This window comes from Nipponia nippon, unplaced genomic scaffold (genome assembly GCF_047370975.1).
Source record: "Nipponia nippon isolate SJK-2023a ecotype South Korea unplaced genomic scaffold, ASM4737097v1 scaffold_2, whole genome shotgun sequence".
Classification (NCBI taxonomy): domain Eukaryota; kingdom Metazoa; phylum Chordata; class Aves; order Pelecaniformes; family Threskiornithidae; genus Nipponia; species Nipponia nippon.
The window spans coordinates 49,409,499-49,428,435 of record NW_028262336.1 but is presented as its reverse complement, the minus strand read 5'-3'; the positions used below and the strand labels follow the sequence as shown (position 1 = coordinate 49,428,435).

The following is an 18,937-nucleotide window of genomic DNA, read 5'->3' as shown; positions in this document are numbered from 1 at the left end:
TTATTTCACAGCACTGTAAATTAACTGCACTTCCAATTTTTGGGACACAGTTTTATTGGAATTTTGCACCTTGTTGTAAAAATGCTGCATGAAACATGAAAGGAAAGTCTCCTCTTCCTTCCAAAGGCAGTTTGAGGACTGCACGCAGATCTTCATCGACAGCTGCTCGTACCAGACCACCAAAGCCACGGTGGCAAAACGATGCTCTAACAGTAGCTATAGGCAGCTTCTCTTCCCTCGTTGTGGTAACTCCCCAACTGTTTTAGTAAAGGGCAGATGTTGTTCATGACCCAGTTGAATACCCATTTTTATTTTGTTATGGCTTTGGGGAAGGAAGAGAGTGTTGCGCACAGAATTCAGTGTTGATTAAAAAGCACTAACATTTGGCTGAACAAAACCCAATTTAGCCCCCTGGGCCTGTCTGACCCACTAACCACTGCTTCCTAACTGTTCTGTGATGACAAAGTTTGCCTGAAAAATGCAGAGCTTGCAGAGAAAAAAAAAAAAAAAATGACGCTTACGTCAGTTTTGCAACATTTCCTTAATGACATTACTGTGAAAATCCCCATTCCCCACCCTCAAAATTTATTGTTTTTAAATTAAACATTTGTAACAAAGACATAACAACTGATGGAGCCTCTTTAGTGACTGAACAGGGAATGCATGGAAGTATCAGATAGACATACTACATCGCTCAAATGCGGACAATAAAATTATAGCAAGATCTTATTTCACTACAGGGAAAAGATGAGGGAAGAACCACAGAGTATTTTGAGAATTTAAAATGTACCATCCCTGTGTTATGGGACAACACTTTTCCTCCAGGCACTCTAAGTCTATCCAAATAACTATCACCTACCAAGAAAATGATCCCCGTTTTGCTTCCACAGCTTTCATTCAGATATGCTTCCTTAAAAAACAGGTCTTTCCTATGCGTTGTAGGCTCAGGGTTTGTGCTTTCCTATAGACCTCCAACAGCAAACCCTATGCAAAACAGAACAGCATAAAAAGCAGAGACAGGCAGCGTGGAACGTATTTAGTCTTTTTTTCCCAAAGCAAGAGCAAAGGTACTAGTGTCATGGAGGAAGAGAGGCATGCTAGCTACCTTTGAACTGTCTCTTGCAACACCATCACCAAGTTTATCAAGATCTGGTGCCAAACTTAAGTGTCCCCCCCCAGGTTCTAAAGTATGCAAGAAAAACTGCATCTTTTATTATGGGAGGGAAAAAAAAAAAAGTAGATTTCCATTCATCAACATGGAAGAGGGAAAATTTGAAATAAGTACCAGCCACTAAGTGCTCAGAAATGAAACAGTAAACAAAAGCCTCCAGAATAATAGCAGGTCTTGTGATTTTTTCAGCATTCAAGGACTACAACAGACAATGGCTGGATAGGAGCAGGACCCGAGCGCAAAGATGTTGTGGTGCCTAAGAACTAGATGCCTGCAGCTCTCTGAAGGGCACCAATCCACCCCCTGCAGAAAGTAAGGAGACAGCAGAGGGACCCTCTCTAAAGAGCATGGGACATCTTACAGGTAGTGGAGGCTCATGATGTCTTGCAAAAATGTGATTCTTAAAAAGAGAGAAGGGACTATCATGTTTAGAGATTATCAATGCTTAATCATTTTACAGGACCAAAGACGATTGTGTTTAGTGACCTCTAGTTTCTCAGGCTTTCCAAACATAAATTAGACCTTCCGAGGAAGAAACGGGAAAAAACACCACAGGCCAAAACACAGCCTCTCTGTACAACTCATACGTTTGCTTTCCTTTCCAATAGCTCCCAAGCTGAGGGGATGTCCAATATGAGCCTTCAAACTAAGGATTAGTTTCATTTCACAGCAGAGACAATTCTTGCGGGGGGGTGGGCAGCATACCGCAATGTACATTTCAAACATTTTTTCCACAAAAGACATTTCAATTTCTTATGAGAGAAAGGCCTTTCTAGTGTAAGTATCCTGCTTGTCTAGATTTAAAAAAAAAAATCCTACTGTTTTTGCTCTTCTGCCAACATCAACTTCTTAAATGCTGTAAAAACAAACAATGGTGAAAAAAGAACAATATTTGCTCCATCACTAGAGGTCACAGGCATGGAGGGCCTTACCATACCACCGTACGGCACAGCAGAAGGCGGCAGGGGCATCAGGGCATCCAGGCACTATACTGGAGAAGAATTTGGGAAACCATTTCAGCAGCTCCCAGTGGATCCTGTCCAAAAAATGCCTTGGAAAACAAGCAGCACAGCTGTAACATGAGACTTTGAAACCAGGGCTCTGTAGTTGTGACCTGATGACAAAACAACCTGATGCAAAATGCTCCTTTTCAAAAAAGCTTTACTGCATTTTTTTTATGAAAACCCATGTTCGCAGTTTACTGTCCCCACAAAGAGGGCTTGAAGATACTCTTTTAAATGGAGTCTTCTACATAGAAAGAAAAAATAGGCATATCATCTAGCTCATGTGAAAGAAAACCATAATCAAGGAACTCTGAGCCCTCAAACCAACAGAGCTCCCACAGCTTGAGATTAAAACTCTCTTGTAGTCTTGCTTTTTCCTGAATTTTCCACACACGCATACAAAAGGCAATGCTCTTAAAGCCCAAAGGATTTGGGTTTAATGCAGTAACTCCAAGCAGTCCAATTTTGTTAACTATTTCAGATGCCCATGAGAAGAACAGCATTCAGTATAGTATATATACATGCAGTAAGGTTGCCTTCTCACTCCCCATTTTCTGCTCCCATAGTCCTGGCTTTCTGTAGACTGGCTAACGCGAGACCCTGGCAACCATGAGCAAGCTCGGCAGCGGGCACCCCTGACAGAGTCTCACCAAGGGTTGAGGTACGTGTTAGCCAAGCCCTTGTTTTCTCTACAGAGATGAGCAGTCTCATCTAAACAGACACTACCCCAACAGACGTTACTGAGCTGATAGAGTGGCAGGGGGATGAACATCATGGAAGGGAAGGGAAAGATTTAGCAAAGCCAAACACTGCTAGAGTTAATAACCATACCCTAATTCAAACCAGGCTCCTCTAAAGCAGTTCAGGTTCGTTTTAATTACTCCGCAGGTTTTTTCTTGGCATCAGCCAAAGGGGTTCACATCAGAACCACAGCAACCACTTGGGAGGCAGGAAACTGCTGTGCTTATCCTATAAGTATCATGACCTGAATTAATTAGTATGTAGTGCTGCACATTTCCTTAAATCATCTCCAGCGCGTACATTCCTGGTCTCGTATCCAGGGTCACCACAGCTACGAGGGAAACAAAAGACGGTGGTGAAGCTCACTGGCACTGCTGCCCTGCCTCTTCCACGTGCCTCCACAGGGACACAGCTGCCGGGGCTAACATTTGGGAAGGTATTTCCTCATGCAAACTCCCACCAGGCATGCTACAGGTAAGCCCACACACAGCTTCACGACAAGAGACAGCAGGAGACAGAGCTCCCGAGCAAAGCTGGAAATGAAAATCTCTGCATGCTAGTGTGTGAGAGATCGAGTTAATAGCCAGTGAACAGAGGCAAGTTTAGGCTACTATATGAACCCTGATAGGAAGGAAACCATACAGCCCAGCCAGAACACTACCAGACATCCACACTGAGCAACTTTTGCCCTAGTGCATACAGGGGCATCATGATTACCCGCAGATGCAAAGCCACCTAGTCCACTGGGCTTATTGTAAGTGAAGTGTAGGTCAGCAGTATACACAAACACAAGGAGGACCCTTTTATCCAATGTTACTATTACATCAGAAAAAAAGCCTTTTCCATTGCATTCCATAAACAAAAAAACAAACGAAAAAGACACCAGGGAAAAAAAGAAAGCTTGCCTTGTTTCACACTAAGCCCAGAAAGGCCACACAAGCACCATCCTCAAAACCCACTGTGGAAAGGATCACAGATGCCCAAGCCATGCCTTAGACTTTGTCCTGCAGCTGCAAAAGCCCTTGACCATGCTGGTCTCCCACACAAGGGACGCTGGGAGTGGGCACAGAGCTAAGGAGAGCTGTAATCCTGCTCTCCTCCTCTCAAGCCTCATGTTTTGTATCATTAACTTCAGTGCTTAAGAGAAACACAGCTGTCTTGGCAGGTCATGCTCAAGGAAGAAAGGCGGTTTCTGAGATAGTAAGTGCAAAAGCTCCTTAAAAGCCATGATGACCTAGGGGAAGGATTTTAAATTAATTGCCACTGTCTCGTAGCAGGAAGCACCAGCATGGTACATCCTGAGCGCTGTGGGAGGCCTGGGATGGAGGCTGTCACCAGGGTGCTCTTCCCAGCTGTCCCCTTCAGGACAAAGCAGGGCACGCAGCAGCTGCCAAGCCTGAAGGCTTTAAGTGTCACAGCTCTAGCCTTGTCTGCCACCAAAGTCCACTCGTGACTATGGAAGTCACCCGAGTACACAACAGCAAAAGCCTGAATGCCTCTGGGACCACACGTAGCAGCTCAGGATCAATTCAGTTTTGGGTTACTGCTGTGATGTCACTGATTTAGCCTGACACAAGAAAATACTATTAAAATGGCAAGTAAATGCAAGTTCAACAAGAGTAAGGCCAAGAGTAAGGTCCTGCACCTGGGTCGGGGCAATTCTAAACATGGATACAGCCCTGAGGAGAAGGACTTGGGGGTGTTGGTTGATGAGAAGCTCAACATGACCCAGCAATGTGTACCTGCAGCCCAGAAAGCCAACCGTATCCTGGGCTGCATCAAAAGAAGCATGGCCAGCAGGGTGAGGGAGGTGATTCTGCCCCTCTACGCAGCTCTGGTGAGACCCCACCTGGAGTACTGCGTCCAGCTCTTGGGGTTCCCAGCACAAGACATGGACCTGTTGGACTGGGTCCAGAGGAGGGCCATGAAGATGATCAGGGGGCTGGACCACCTCCTCTGTGCAGACAGGCTAGGACAGTTAGGGTTGTTTAGCCTAGAGAAGGGAAGGCTCCAGGGTAACGTTATAACAGCCTTCCAGTACTTAAAGGGGGCCTACAAGAAAGATGGGGAGGCACTCTTTATCAGTGAGTGTAGTGATAGGGCGAGGGATAACGGTTTTAAACTGAAAGAGGGGAGATTTAGATTAGGTATTAGGAACAAGTTCTTTACTGTGAGGGTGGTGAGACACTGGAACAGGTTGCCCAGAGAAGCTGTGGATGCCCCATCCCTGGAAATGTTCAAGGCCAGGCTGGATGAGGCTTTGAGCAACATGATGCAGTGGAAGGTGTCCCTGCCCATGGCAGGGGGTTGGGACTAGATGATATTTAATGTCCCTTCCAACCCAAACCATCCTATGATTCTATGATTTCTCTCCTGTGTTTAAACTTGGGTAAGGAGAAGAAATATCTCTCTGTAGAGATCTAATAAGCAGATGCAAAGGCAAAGCACGAGTGTTGGAGCAATGAAGCATATGCAATGAAAAGCTTGACATATTTTCTGAGTAAGGCAATAGAAAACACTTACTTTATTTTCTAACATAATGGACGTTTCACACATGCAGAACACGACAGACTACTGACCATGTGGGAAGTGGGCACAGCAGTCACGCTCACGAATGCGTATAGAAGGAAAAAGGCATGCTTCCCTCCTACTAATCCTACCATCCTCTTCCCTAAAAAAAAAAAAAGGGTTAAGGATCAAGTATTTTAAGAAGGATTACAGTAGATGAGAACTTAAGCAAGCATGATGGCATTTTTTGAATCCATAAACCTGCCTTATACCACGGGAAAGAGGAAGGAATGCTTGGGGAACTCACATTTTGGCTGGATAACTGCTTCTCCCTTTCTGCGTTTTCTTATGAAGTCTGTATAAGACCCTTCTCAAGGAGTCCTGCACAGGGACCCATTTAGCATGCCAGAGGAAGAACTAAGGAACAGAAATACCACCTTTCCAAGTAGGTGGTAGAGTTTCTTTTGTTTCGTTGTTTTTTTAACAGAAATCCAGGTATTGTTTCCATTCTCATCCCTCAGTTAAACTCTAATCACCACATTGCAAACAAGGAATATTCCTAATTCTCCAACCCATTTGAACAGAATTCTTTCTAAGAGGGTAGGTGAACTTCAGAACATAGATTGCCATCCTACAGCCAGCATACTGACCAATTTGGCAAGTACCTCTACCTACAAAAACAGCAATGCTGTTTCAAGCATGAAACAAAACAGTTTCATCAACTAAACGCATTTTGTAAGGAGAAGAAGTAGCTAGCGCTGAGTGTAACTATGCTGGTATTTTTCTGAATTTTTTCTTTGTATGTTCTTATAAGAACAGAAAAAAGATTCAGTGTGCAGCAATTAACACATTTATACGTCAGGATTTAACAGCAGCTGGGACATTCCCATTAGCCTTGGCAACAACACTTAATATACCACGTGTGCCGTGCTGTGCCCTTCTGTGACTCTGGAAACAGAAAGCCAAACCTCCAACGTCCCTCCAGTAAAGCACTTAATTTTGCTTTAAGAGAGCGCCTCCGGACTTTCTGTTTTTTTTAAAGCTGCTTCTCCCAGTGTCCCCACTGTTTTCTAACTCTAGTAGAAGTACATCAGTTTGAAACAGATAAAAGCTAGCAGCTATCACACAGAGACACAGCCTATGGAAAACACACCTGCACATGCCCAGGGTCACAGCCCCGCTCATCACACATGCAAAACTGGCAAGCGCTTTTGGCCACCATTTCAGGGAGAAAGCCTTCAATAGAGGATCAAATGCAAACAGGAATAAGGGAGGCAGGGAACCACCTATCCACACACCCTGGCAGGAAACAGCTTAGCGAGAGGGAAGGACGAGGTTGGACCATGAGGTCCAGCACTTCATCTCTGCAAGGATGATGGAAAGAGCCTAAACCATGCTGGGGAGCTGACCGCAATGGGGAAAACATTCAGCACCTTTTATGATGACAGCCATAGCAAACCTAAGAAAATCCAGAAATAAAGTTTTACAGGAAAATAAAATCATTTTAATGAAATACGCAGACTGTTTAAGGCTAAAATCATTCAAGACTTGACTCACGCTGCTACCTCATTTGTGTTTTGTATCAGTTCCACCCACTCCCCAAATACTTACCTTCAGTCTGCCATGGCTACTTTAAATTAGCATTTTCAAGAGTTTTTCTACTTCTTCCTGGTTCTTTTCTGCCTCCCTGAGGTTTCCACTAAGGAATAAGAGGAATTCAACATGTGGTAGATTACAACAATTTCTCAAACACGGTGCTGCGAGCATATTAGTGGCAGATAAGACGAAGAACCTCAAAGAATTTCAGGAGGAGGTTAAAGATTAAGTATCTATTATACACTTCTCATAGCTCAAGTTTGAGAAGAAAAAACAGGTATTTTCAAACTTTAAAAATACTTTCAAGTGAAGGACTAAAAATTACAGGCTATAAAAAGCAAAATTACTTAACTGCCTATTTTTCATTCTATGTCAGTTTTCTTTAAGTTTCCAGACATTATCTGAAATGGGGGTTTTTCATCAGACAATTGCCAAGCATGAGAAATTGCCACTTTAATTTCAGCACGGAATGGGAGAAATGTCTATGGAGTGAAGGTATACGCTGCATGAGGGAAATAATTACTAACATGGGCTACATCAGTCACGCATAGCAAAGCCCCCTCTGCGTTGCATTCCTTGTATTTGCTTATGTAAAACTCTGGCTCAGTGGAACCGTTATCAGCTTTAGTACCTAATAACCTCACTGGCTGGGAAGCAGGCAATAATAGATGATGCACTAGATTCTGTTACATTCCCCTGACATGGTATGACGAATATCTCAGAGATTTCAAGATATTGCAAGGCTTTTGTACCAGCGCCCATCGCAGAGCCGAAGCAGATGTTGCATGAAGTGTTATTGTTCACGACACCTTGCAAGTTGTGCGCTCTTGACAGATGTGCTGGAGCAGATCCCTGTCCTTGCACCAAAAGTTCTCAGCTCCAAATATTCTCACTAGCCATCTTTCCTCCTGACTCTTTTTCAATACATGCCTAAGCAGCTCAAGAAAAGCATTTAATTTCCCACAAGGGAAGTTCCATGTGGCAAACTTATTCTCAGCTGTGTGCCTAATGAATAACAACAACTCATTTTACACTTTTGTTTGGGAAAGTGCATGACATTTACGTCAACACAGTTGTGGTAACAAAAGCATAAGTTTACATACAAACAGCAATCATTTAAAACCTTCCAAAAGTTATTCCTCAAAAAAACCCCGACAACACCACACACAAAAAAGGACGAACAAGAAAATGAAAATTAATAGAGATGTTAGGAGAAAGTACTGAAGACCCAGCCAGAGCTCTGCACCAATTCAGACTTGCACAGCGTTTGTCCGCACAATACGTGCCAAGGACTTCGTTCCAGCAAATCGTGACAGAGGTTCCCAGCATCTAGAATTTAAGCAGCTTTAAAAAGGCATCTTAAGTTGACAAAAGCACTCTCATGTTGCAAAACACTTGTGTCCCATCACAAAGCAAAATATACATAAACCCATAGTGTTCAAAAAAAAAAAAGAAAAGAAAAGAAAAGAAAAAGGTGGGAAATCTCTCTTGAATAAGGTCGAAGAGCAGCTGCTCTCCTGGACAGGCTCAGTAAGGGTGCAGGCAGGAGACTGCAGACAGCCAACGCTCACCTTCACCTAGCAGATTCACTGATGCGCACTCAGCATTAGGACTGAAAAGCCTCAATGAATTTTCTAGCATGCAAGCCGATAAAAATCTAGACTAAAAGGTAAAGCAAAAACCAGACATCGCAGGGTCCCAGTTAGCTGTGCCTTGCTGGCAGCACGAGGAAGTCAGATTCCTCCTCGGTTAGCCATCAGTGGCAGGCTCCACAGCTCCAGCTCAGCAAAACCACCAATAAGCCCAAACGTATGTTTCCAATATTAAGAAAACCAGTGCACTACTCAAAACGTAATCCTCCATTGGCTGGACTCCCATCATTTACACTGTTTTTTGGATCTCCAGGCCAGCTGCACTGTTAACACAAGCTGTCCTTTCTACCTGCCAGCCCACAAACCAGCACCTGGAAGGCAAGCCAGCTGCTTCCTTACTCCTGAGCCACTAACAGAGCAAGTTTTGCCCTGTTTGCCTTCAGTGCAATCCCACTGTCTGATTTATGTACGCTTTAGATCAGGGCAATTCTTATATTTTCATTGGCATTGAAGGAATTTATACAAAGACAGAGTTTTAGGCTGCAATGTGCAATGATTGCTCTATGCTCTTAATAAAACATTTTAAAAAACCCACAAAATTATGAAGGCGGTTATCTTATGTATCTTATACTCCAAATCAGTTCATAACTTCAAGAAGTCCAGTCTTCCTCATGACCCAGATCCCAGCTATCTTTCAACCACAGTCCTTTTCAACATTCTTCCCCCCAGGCAAAAAAGAATCCCAAACACTAAGTACAAACACTTTGCTGAAAGTTGTTTTCTGTACATATAACTTGAGGCTAAAATTTCCATGTGTCACGTGCACTCAGCTATCAAAGCATAAAAAACACACACAAAACTGACGTACAGCAACACACGGAGGTTTGTACCACTCGATAGCTCTGCATCAGGCACATCTTTCTATTAATGAAACATAAGCCCCATTCACATTTTGAAATTGCTGCTAGTCAAACAGCTCCAAAACCAGGGAGAACAAAAGATCTTGAATTCTCATAGTTCTTTGCGTTGCTTGTAAATGTTTCCCAAGCCGCAACTCCACATGCAAGCTTTTGAGCCTAAAACCCAAGAGACAAATTATTATGGAAAGGAAGACTGCCAAAGCACCAAGACAGACAGAGCAGCAATAGAAAGTAACAAACAGCTGAGGACTAAGCAGTACATACGATGCTATCTATTTGTTACACTGAATGGTCAATTCTCCTCCACTCTTGTTCACTGTGTTTACAGGGGAGGGGTGACAGGGAATTTTGATGGGCACAGTCACCCCAGCACCCCAGCTGTCAGAGTTTCATGCCTACCTGCAGAAGAAAAGTTGGGAGAGGATCAGGAGACGTGGATTCCTCCCCCAGTACTGTCACGTTGAGTTCGCTTCCTCCAGGCCACAGGCTACGTTGAATACGACCTGGAAGAAGCCACCTTACAAGACGGACATGATGGACAAGAGCCACCACGGCTCCGTTTCATCCTTTGCCCATTGTGGGTACTGACCCGGTAATCCTCCCAGCGCAGGCTTCTGCATCTGCACAGAGCCTCACAGGCTCAGCTGAGACCCGTTACTTTAATGCAAACATCTTTGATGTCCCACATGGAGACTAAACTATCTTGCCCTACATTTGCTCACCACAACTCAAACCCAGAGGCACTCATACCCAAACAGATTTTAAGGAACCAGCCAGAAGAACAGAAAAGATTTTTATTTCCCTGGATGGCTCAAACCAATCCAGCCGCAAGCACGCTGAGGCGAACGCTGGAGAACGACCCCCCTAAACGTGCCACCACACACCCCACCAGATCGGCACTCCAGCGAGATGACACGCGCTCCATCGGGAATGAGCCTCAACCCCACACTCCAGGGTAAAAAGCACCTATGTTAGAAGCACACCATAAGCAAATACATACATCCTCCGCAGCGTTAACACTGCGGTGCCACAAAGGGTTCAAATTTTTTGCAGGTAGACCTGAGCAACTCGCAGGAAGGCAGCTCCCACGGCTCCGTGCGAGCTCTTGGTCCCCTGGCGGGAACGGCCCGAGGAGCTGCCCAGGGGAGCAAGGCGATGTGCAGCCGGGGCAGGTGCTGGGGACGCGCTGACGGGAACCAGGTGCGCGCGTGTCTGAGGAGGGGTGAAGGGCACACGCAGCTGGGATGCACATGGGGGAGGTCTAAAAGAAGAGAAATCCAGGATTTTCAGTGGGAAGAACGGCCATTGTGGGGAGTGCGGTAACCTAACAACCAAGAGCAGCTCCCTCTGCAAATGCTTTACCCCAGTGAAATTTCACTGGATACAATGCTCTTGCGCTTCTAGAAAGATAGCAACGCATTTACAGCCAAATACCATCAATGGAAGTACGATACGTGCAGTGATTCTGCGTCTGGCTGTACCAGCTGTATATCTCAGGGAAAACAAAATCCTCGCTACAAGAACGTGCACCCACTCAGGGACGACACGATGCCGCCGCACGAGGAATAAAAAAAAGATACCAAGAAGTGGGCTTCACTGGGTTTATTTTCAATTGATTTTAACCTTATCCTGAAATGGGCTTTGGACTTATTTTTTAGAGTAGTGACTTTAGATATTGCTAAATATTGCTCAGAGAAGTTGTGGATGCTCCATCCCTGGGAGTGTTCAAGGTCAGGCGGGACAGGGCTTTGAGCAAGTGAAAAGATGTCCCTGTCCATGGCAGGAGGGGTTGGACTAGATGATCTTTAAAGGTCTCTTCCAACCCAAACCATTCTATGATTAGATAGCATTAATCTTGAAAAATAAAAGCTATAGAAAAAATACTGTAGAGAAAAAATGAAAAAAAAAAAAAAAGATGCTTCTAGCATGATGACTGCTGGAATAATAACACATGGAAGCAAACTTGAAAAAAAGATACCCGGCTTGAGAAACATAATTAAAGTCCTTTAAACATTGAAAGTGACCTGCAGATTTCAATTCATTTAAGAAATTCTAGAAACAGTCTGAAAAAGACAGATAATCAGGCACTGCCACAGTTCAGCCCTCTCAGGGATGTAATCTATAATCCAGTATCTTTTTCTGAAATGCAACATTTCAAGATCTATCAGACCTATCATAATTCACACACGGGACAGTACATTTCCTATATTATTGAACCACACGTTTAGAAAGAGAGCAAGAAGGAGAATCTGTAAGTATGGTAAAAACACAAATTGTTTAGGATATTAGGAAATATCTGAAATACACAACATTTTCTCCTCTGCCTCCTTCTCAGACAAGAAGGATTACACTGAGAAGGCAAAATTAAGTACTTTTTCATAGCCTAAGCAGGTGTTGGGGAGATAGAGGAAGGGCAGCAATATAAAATTTTATATTTCACGGGTTTTAAGAGAAGATAAACTTACCATTAGCTTCTTTTTTAATAGGAACGAGGTTAAATATATTTAAGAGGTGCAAGATTTAACAGAATATGGACTACACCACTTGGCAATTGAAATCCAGCCACCCTTAATGACCAATACTAATCAGATTTTACTATTACTGTGACATACAAAAGATTTCAGCTCCCGCCTGAACAAAGCGTAGAGCTGAATAGAAAGAAAGAGGACTGATTCTCTTTCAGGATTTGCCCCCAGCTGTTTATAAGAAGAAAGCCTGGTTTAGGGAATATTTGAACTTACTTTGGACACGTTTCGCATAAAAGTGTGAACCATTTCTATGGGTGGTAGGAGCCCCCTAAGGAGGAACTCCTGAGGTTACTGCCTATGAGGAAGGTATGGTTCGCTCTGGGACGCAGGGAAGAGCCGTGGGGATGCAGGAGCAAGAACTGCTGGGGGAGCTGGATGTGCGGAAGAAGGCATGAAGGACAGGGCGATGCCCCCGGGAGCTCCTGGGTTTGCAGGCTCTGCGAGGCACCAGTTCCTGCGCAGGGACTGCGGAGAGACGGGGTGCAAACCCACATGAAGACGGGCATCGTTGCGTCTTGTTTGTGCACCCGGTTCTCCTCAGTATCTCTTTTTAAAAAAAAAACAACAAACTAAAACATAATACACATATCCAAACACTCTTCTTATTTGAAAGCAACAGTTTGGGGAGTATGAAGAAGAAAAGGTGTAAAATTATGAAAACACACAGTTCCCAAGAAATGACACTGTATCATGCTTTTCAAACTTCTAGGAACAAAAACCTTTTGCACTTTTTGTTCATTTTGTAAAATAACAGCCCCTCCCCCACCTCCTAGATGAGACGCTATGTTGAGGAGAGCGTGTGCGACAGTGTAAGGCGCCAAGGGGTGGGTTTTCTCGCACCAGATGCACGGAGCACTGCGCTGGTTATTACTGACGCCCTCCAGCCAATGCAAACCCTCACTGGTGTTGAGCACAACGCGCCCGACTTTCAGAAGCGCTGAGGGAGCCAAAAGCCCCAGTGAACATCGACGGCTGCGACGGGCTCTCAGCACCTCTGAAAAGAAAAAAAATAATCATCAGCTTCAGCAGGCCAGTCCTACACAAAAGTTGTGTGCGAGCACGGACAATTCAAACGGCCCTAATGAGAACCTGGCCATTGGATCAGGAAGCTCGATACAGCGCCGGGGCTCCAAACAAGCGCTGGTTAGACGGTCACAGCAGCCTCAGCCTACCTAACGCCAAGGCAGCAGTTATGCAATGGCATAAAACAAAACGTTGTATTCATGAGGGACTGGATCCCCAGCTGACAAAGGCTTCTTTTTGTGGCTTCTTTTTGAAGTATTTCATCTGAAATTTGTGCTGGAAGTCCCCTCTCCTGACTGACCACGCCACCATTACCCAGTCAGGCACAGCTTGATCATCCAACAATGTTTCTACGCAAAGAAGTTGAGAGACCTTGGAGTTTTGCACTATTATCATCATCATTAGCAAAACGTCCCAGAAGCATTTTCTTCTCTCCACTCCCCTTTTCCCAACTGTTACATTCAGGACAAGACATCCCGTCCTAAACATACATTTCACACGCTGTTGCAGACCCACAACTTGCAAGACTACCTTTAGTGTTTTTCTAAGATTTTTAGGACTAAAATAAAGATTTGCTTCTCCTCAAGATGAATCACCCACAAAGATTTCAAACAACTTTTGATTTCAAAGCCCTAGCAACTTAATTTACTGAAGAAAAATCAATTTCATAGGCTTAGCAGCAAAGACACTTAAGAAGAATTTTACATGTGTTATCTAATAAATTTTATTCCCCCCAAAAGAAGATGCTGTAATCCAGAGAATACACTTAATAAGACACTTGAAACCATTCCTTTCTCTCTTTCCCTCTTCCATCCCCACTCCAAGATTTATTTGACATCAATCCACGGCAGTAAAGTAAAAGTATACGTTAAGAGGAGGATACTAAGATATAGCCATGGGAGAGGCCGCCAACTTTACAGTTTCATTTAATATCAAAAGTTCACATAGGGAAAGCATAGTCTAAAAAGTGAGTATCAGAATACGCATGCAAAAAACGGTGCCAGTAATAGAGCCGGTTTGTTTGTTTCAGCCTTCAGAACTGCAAAGGCAATAGGAATCTGTACTTTAACATGCATTGAAAGGAGTCTTGGAAACTTCAAAAAAGCTTAGTAAAGAGACGGTAATACTACAGAAGTCTGATCTTCACTAAGCTAGGGAACAAACCAGTTAATAAGCATTTAGAAATTAAGGAATTAGGTGATGCGAATTAATTTAACAAAGTAGCAACCACAGGAATTCTGTCAGCTTCCTTTGGCTTTGCCCGAGTAATTAATTCTTTTTTCTTCTTCTTCTTCTTAATTAAAACCAGAGACAGTGCCAGCATCAGTATGTGCATATTAACACACAGGCACGCACCGATAGCTCTGCTTCAGCAGCTGCAACCTCTAAGCAATAATACGCCACTGGCAAACTGGACCAAAGATGCAGCTGTATTTTTCTATCTCTTTTTTTTTTTTTAATTTTTCCCAAGCCTCATAACTTTCATTACTGCCTAATTCATGTGGATCTATTGTTGGTTGAAAGGAAAGCTCGCAGGAAGCAGCCCGTGCTAAAAGGCCCACGCTAAAAGGAGGCGAAGGCTGAAGGCGCGCGTTGACCACCGAGCGACCCATGGGCACGACGAGTCCTTCCCTACTCAGGGCCTCGCTTCTGCTCCTGTTAACGCACTCACGCACGCGCTTCCCTCCCCACGCGTTTGGGAGGAGAAGCCGCCCCTTCCCATCGACGCCCCGTTCCCTCCAGCGCGCAGAGCCCAGGCTGCACGAGGGAAAAGCGCGCCAGGTTATCCCACGGCCCACAGGATTCCCTAGTGCTCACGCCGAAACGCCGTCTGCCCGGCGTACGCGACACTTCCCGCCTGGGAAGGGCAGGTCCGCCCTCCTCCCTGACCCCCACGTTCATTCCTCCTCTCCCGAACCACGCTTCACCCCCTGGCAACACCCGAGCCGCAGCCCGGCGGACCCGCGTGTGGCGCGGAGGGGCTGAGCGGGGCCCCCGCCCCGCCTCACCCCGAGGGGCCGCTCCCCAGCGCCGGGCGGCAGCGGCACCGCCAAGCCCCGCGGGGAGACCCGCGGCCGCCGCCCGGCCCGGCCCGGCCCCAAGGGCCTCTCCTGCCTGCGGCGTGCGGCGCAGCCCCCCGAGCACGCCGCTCCCTCGGCTTCGGCGGGACCGGGGGAGCGGACACGCTCCGGGCCGGCTGCGCACAACCGCCTGCAAGAAACTCCAGCTCCAGGACCGCGCGGCACCAGGACTAACAGTAATTTATTTTTAAAGGAAAGGAGCGCGCCGCAGCTGGCGAGGTCCCGCGGCCCCGCCGGCTCTCCCCGCCCGCCAGGAGCCCCCCGCGCCCGCTCCCGCCGAGTTTCTGTGGCAGCGGCCCGGCCCCGGCGGGGCGAAGGGGGCTGAGGGGCGGCCGCCCCCGGCCCGCTCCGCCGGGGCGCTCAACAGGCTACTGACCCCGCCGCGCCGGGAGAGGCCGGGCCGGGGCCGCCGCGACCCCCGGAGCTGCCCCGCACCTGCCCCCGCTCCCGCCCTCCCCACAGCCGTGGGTCCCCCCTGCGGCCCCGCAGCGGGGGCTCCCCCGCAGCCCGGCTCGCTTACCCATGGCTGGCTCTGGTCGCCCGGGCGGTGCGGGAGGAGCAGGGCAGGGGCTCGCTCTGCCGTGCCTGGCCGGGCTGGGCTGGGCTGGGCTGCGCCGGGCTGGGCGGGAGGCGCGGCGGCGGGCAGCGGCGGCAGCTCGCACACTGGCGGGCTCCGCTCGCCTCCGGCGGCTGCGGCGCGGCGAGAGGGGCGGGGACGGCCCCGCCTGCCGGCGCCGCCCGAGGGGCGCCCGGCCCGGCCCGCCCGGCCCGGCCCGGCCCGGCCCGCCGCGGGGCAGGGGAGGCGGAGCGCCCCCCCGCGGCCCGGCGGCGGCACCCCCGGCGGCGGCACCCCCGGCGGGCAGCCGCGCCGCCCTCGCCCCGCCGCCGGGCCGGGCCCGCTGCCTGCCGCAGGGCCCTGCGGCCGCGGTGTCCCTGAAACCGGGGCCCGCTTGCTTATGTTTCCCTCCAGTGTCCTGTCATTCGTCCTCAGCAGGCCTCCAGCAAGGAGCGCCCCGGCGCCAGGCGGGACCCTGCCCCTCTGCGCTGCAGGGAGACGGGGCTAAGGGCACCCTTGACCTTCAGGGGCATCTGCTCCTTCATGTTCCTCTGTGGCAACGGCGAGAGCACCGGGTGCCCAAACGTAACGTTATTTCATTAACAACTGTATTCACGTTCAACAATGGGATTCTTACCTTCACAGCCTCTGCCGAAGCCACCAACGCCGCTCTACAGCCTCATATAGCACTGCGGTAGCTGCCGCTTGAATGATGTTCCAGCCACGCAACCTTGCACGACTGCGCTTGCAGTGACTTTTTCATTTCTTTAAGCACTGCCAAAAACCTCTCTTAGCTTTTGGGAAAAAGAGTGAAGGGGACCCCTAAGTAACAGACCGGGTAGTTTGGGGGCGTGTGGGTGGCTTCTCCACTAGGAACTTACCAGTAAAGCTCCGCCATAACTAGACGTGTTGGAGGCGAAAATAATTGTGCCGCACAGGAGTAAGCCTTCACAGACGCAGACGTGTGGAAGAGAGTGGCAAAGTCGGCTTTTTCAGTTGAGTTGCTTTTCTAAGTTGGACTTCTACCATCACAGTGATTTGATTGCTTCAGATGCAAAGGCCAGCTCTTTAGTCAGAATAAATGCATCTACAGTGACTAATATCAATCAGATTGTGCTGATTTACATTAATTGGGTACTTGGCATGCATTTCCTTTGCCTTTGTCACAATAACAGTATCCTAATTTTCTGTTATTTACATGGAGTATAAGGATATATTTCATCTTCTCCCATGATTATTAACAAATTGATCTATTAAATTATGTAAGCATATTATTCCCCTCTAAATGCGATCGATTGCTTAAGAACATGTTAATAAAACACGAAGGCAAAGGAGTGACAAAAGTGTGAACGCTAATTTTCAGGGAAATTACTTTGTACTTTGCAATTTCAGGCCCCTGCGCCCGAAGTAGTGTGTGTCTGCGCCTACATATAAAGTTGCAATGTTAAAGCTGTGGTTTGTTTTCCATTAAAAGAAAAATCCCAGTCTCTCGGGCCAAAATCATCTGATGCTTTTGCATTGATTAAGGAACATACACGTTTTTCCAGTAAGGACTATGGGCCCAACACCGTGGAAGCATTGCAGGATCAGGGAGTAAATGCCTTTTCTCTGAGAGGTAATAAGTGAATTGATTGAGTAAGCCATTTTGTAAAGACAGGAAAAAAAATGCATACAGAAGCTGATCACTAGCAAGCTCTTTCCAGTCCCCACTGGATATTAAAGTAGATGAGCTAGGCGCCTTTGAAAAATGAGATTAATTATGGAAATAGCACATGACCCTTAACCAGAGCGGCACTAAATAGCACTGAAATATGGCAGGAGCTGAAGGCGAATGGTAAGAGCACCCCGCTGTGTGCAGCACTGTGTGCTGGTGAGGGTATAAATTCATTTTATTTTTTAAAATAAATTCTTTAGTTAAAGAATTACATTACACAGCTTATATTCTACAAAGCTCTTGCAGCATACTGCTTGATTAATATTAGGACCAGCTGAAAAATATGTCCCTGCTTCTGACTGCGGTCGCACTTCACAGGTAACTTTGCATCGTTGAAATCTGTGGGAGTTGTTGCTCAAGAGAAGCTGGTCAACACGGTCAGTGCTGTCTGGATTGGGTTTACATACTTGCACCAAAGTATGGGGTAGACATTCCTATGGTGGTGCAGAAGGAGTTGTCTGTATTAACACGGATGCAGTGAGAGGAGAGACTCCCTCTCCTTTATTAGCTTTCTGTCATCCTCAGAAATGTTGGTCATTTTTCCCTCCAAAGAGTAAAGCAAAGAACAGCTGTCCAAATATTGGTTACGGCTCAGAAGTCGATGGGGATTTCCACTCACAGAGATACCGAGTCTCTGACAAGCGAAGAGAGAAGTTGACAGGGCTGATGTCAGAAGTTTTGGTTCCTTAAGCAAAACTCCATTACAATACTCAAATGAGGTCAAGAAGGCAGGAATACTTAGCTGGAATTTCTACTAGGAATAGAAACTGACAGATTTCATTTCAGAACTAAGATGTCTGTAGAAGCACGTACTTCCCTAGCTGGGAAAGGCTTACGACTGGATTCTGGTCCACGCTCTTACTCCTTTATCTCGTACATAACGGCAAGGAGAAAGGCTGGAGTGTGCAGCATTTCAGCGAGTCTCAGTAGCTGAATGGCTCCTTAGGTGCTGTAGCTGGTAGCTGTAAGGTAGGGCTAAAGGCCCGCTGTAAATTACGCTGGAAGCCAGAGTGATCCAGACGATCTTGGCATCGAGGGATTATAAAACAACCTGGTGCCATTGCAGGTTTGATCTAAAACAGAGAAGGTGAAGGTTAGAATTCTGCATTGAATAATGTCATTCATTGTCTATGCTGGGTGCTCGAAACCTTTTCCATGGCTTGGGTAACAACCTGCAAACATTTCTCTGTTTGTAGTGTTACCCTAATACTAGTGTGATGATACCAGGTATTTGAAGAAACACCTTCACTCCCTGCAGCAATATGCTTGGTGTATCTCCTAACCTACTCTGGACCAGTGTGTTCTTCTCTGGAGATGTTTCAAAGAGGCCATCTGATTTGCAGAAGAAAATTTAACTTCAATCTCAAGATCAGTCAAGGAGAGGTAAAGTGGAAAGGGAGGGTCTCATCAGTTGTAACCGAGGGCATGGTATCAGTCTGAAACGCTGTATTTTACCCTATTTGACCATTTCCAGCAATCAGCGGTGAAACAGATTGCGAGAGC

The 18,937-nt window shown here is 46.6% G+C and overlaps 1 protein-coding gene across 3 annotated transcripts in view; it reads right to left on the bottom strand.

The window, feature by feature from the left end:
* GPM6B (glycoprotein M6B) overlaps window positions 1-15,857 on the bottom strand; it is a 111,252-nt gene extending 95,395 nt beyond the window's left edge. For all 3 annotated transcript variants that reach the window (XM_087757536.1, XM_087757539.1, XM_087757538.1), the window contains exon 1: window positions 15,685-15,857. In XM_087757536.1, coding sequence (XP_087613662.1) covers window positions 15,685-15,688 — 4 coding nt within the window. In that variant the 5' untranslated portion in view covers window positions 15,689-15,857. The remainder of the gene's footprint in view (window positions 1-15,684) is intronic.
* Between the last annotated feature and the right edge of the window lie 3,080 nt (window positions 15,858-18,937).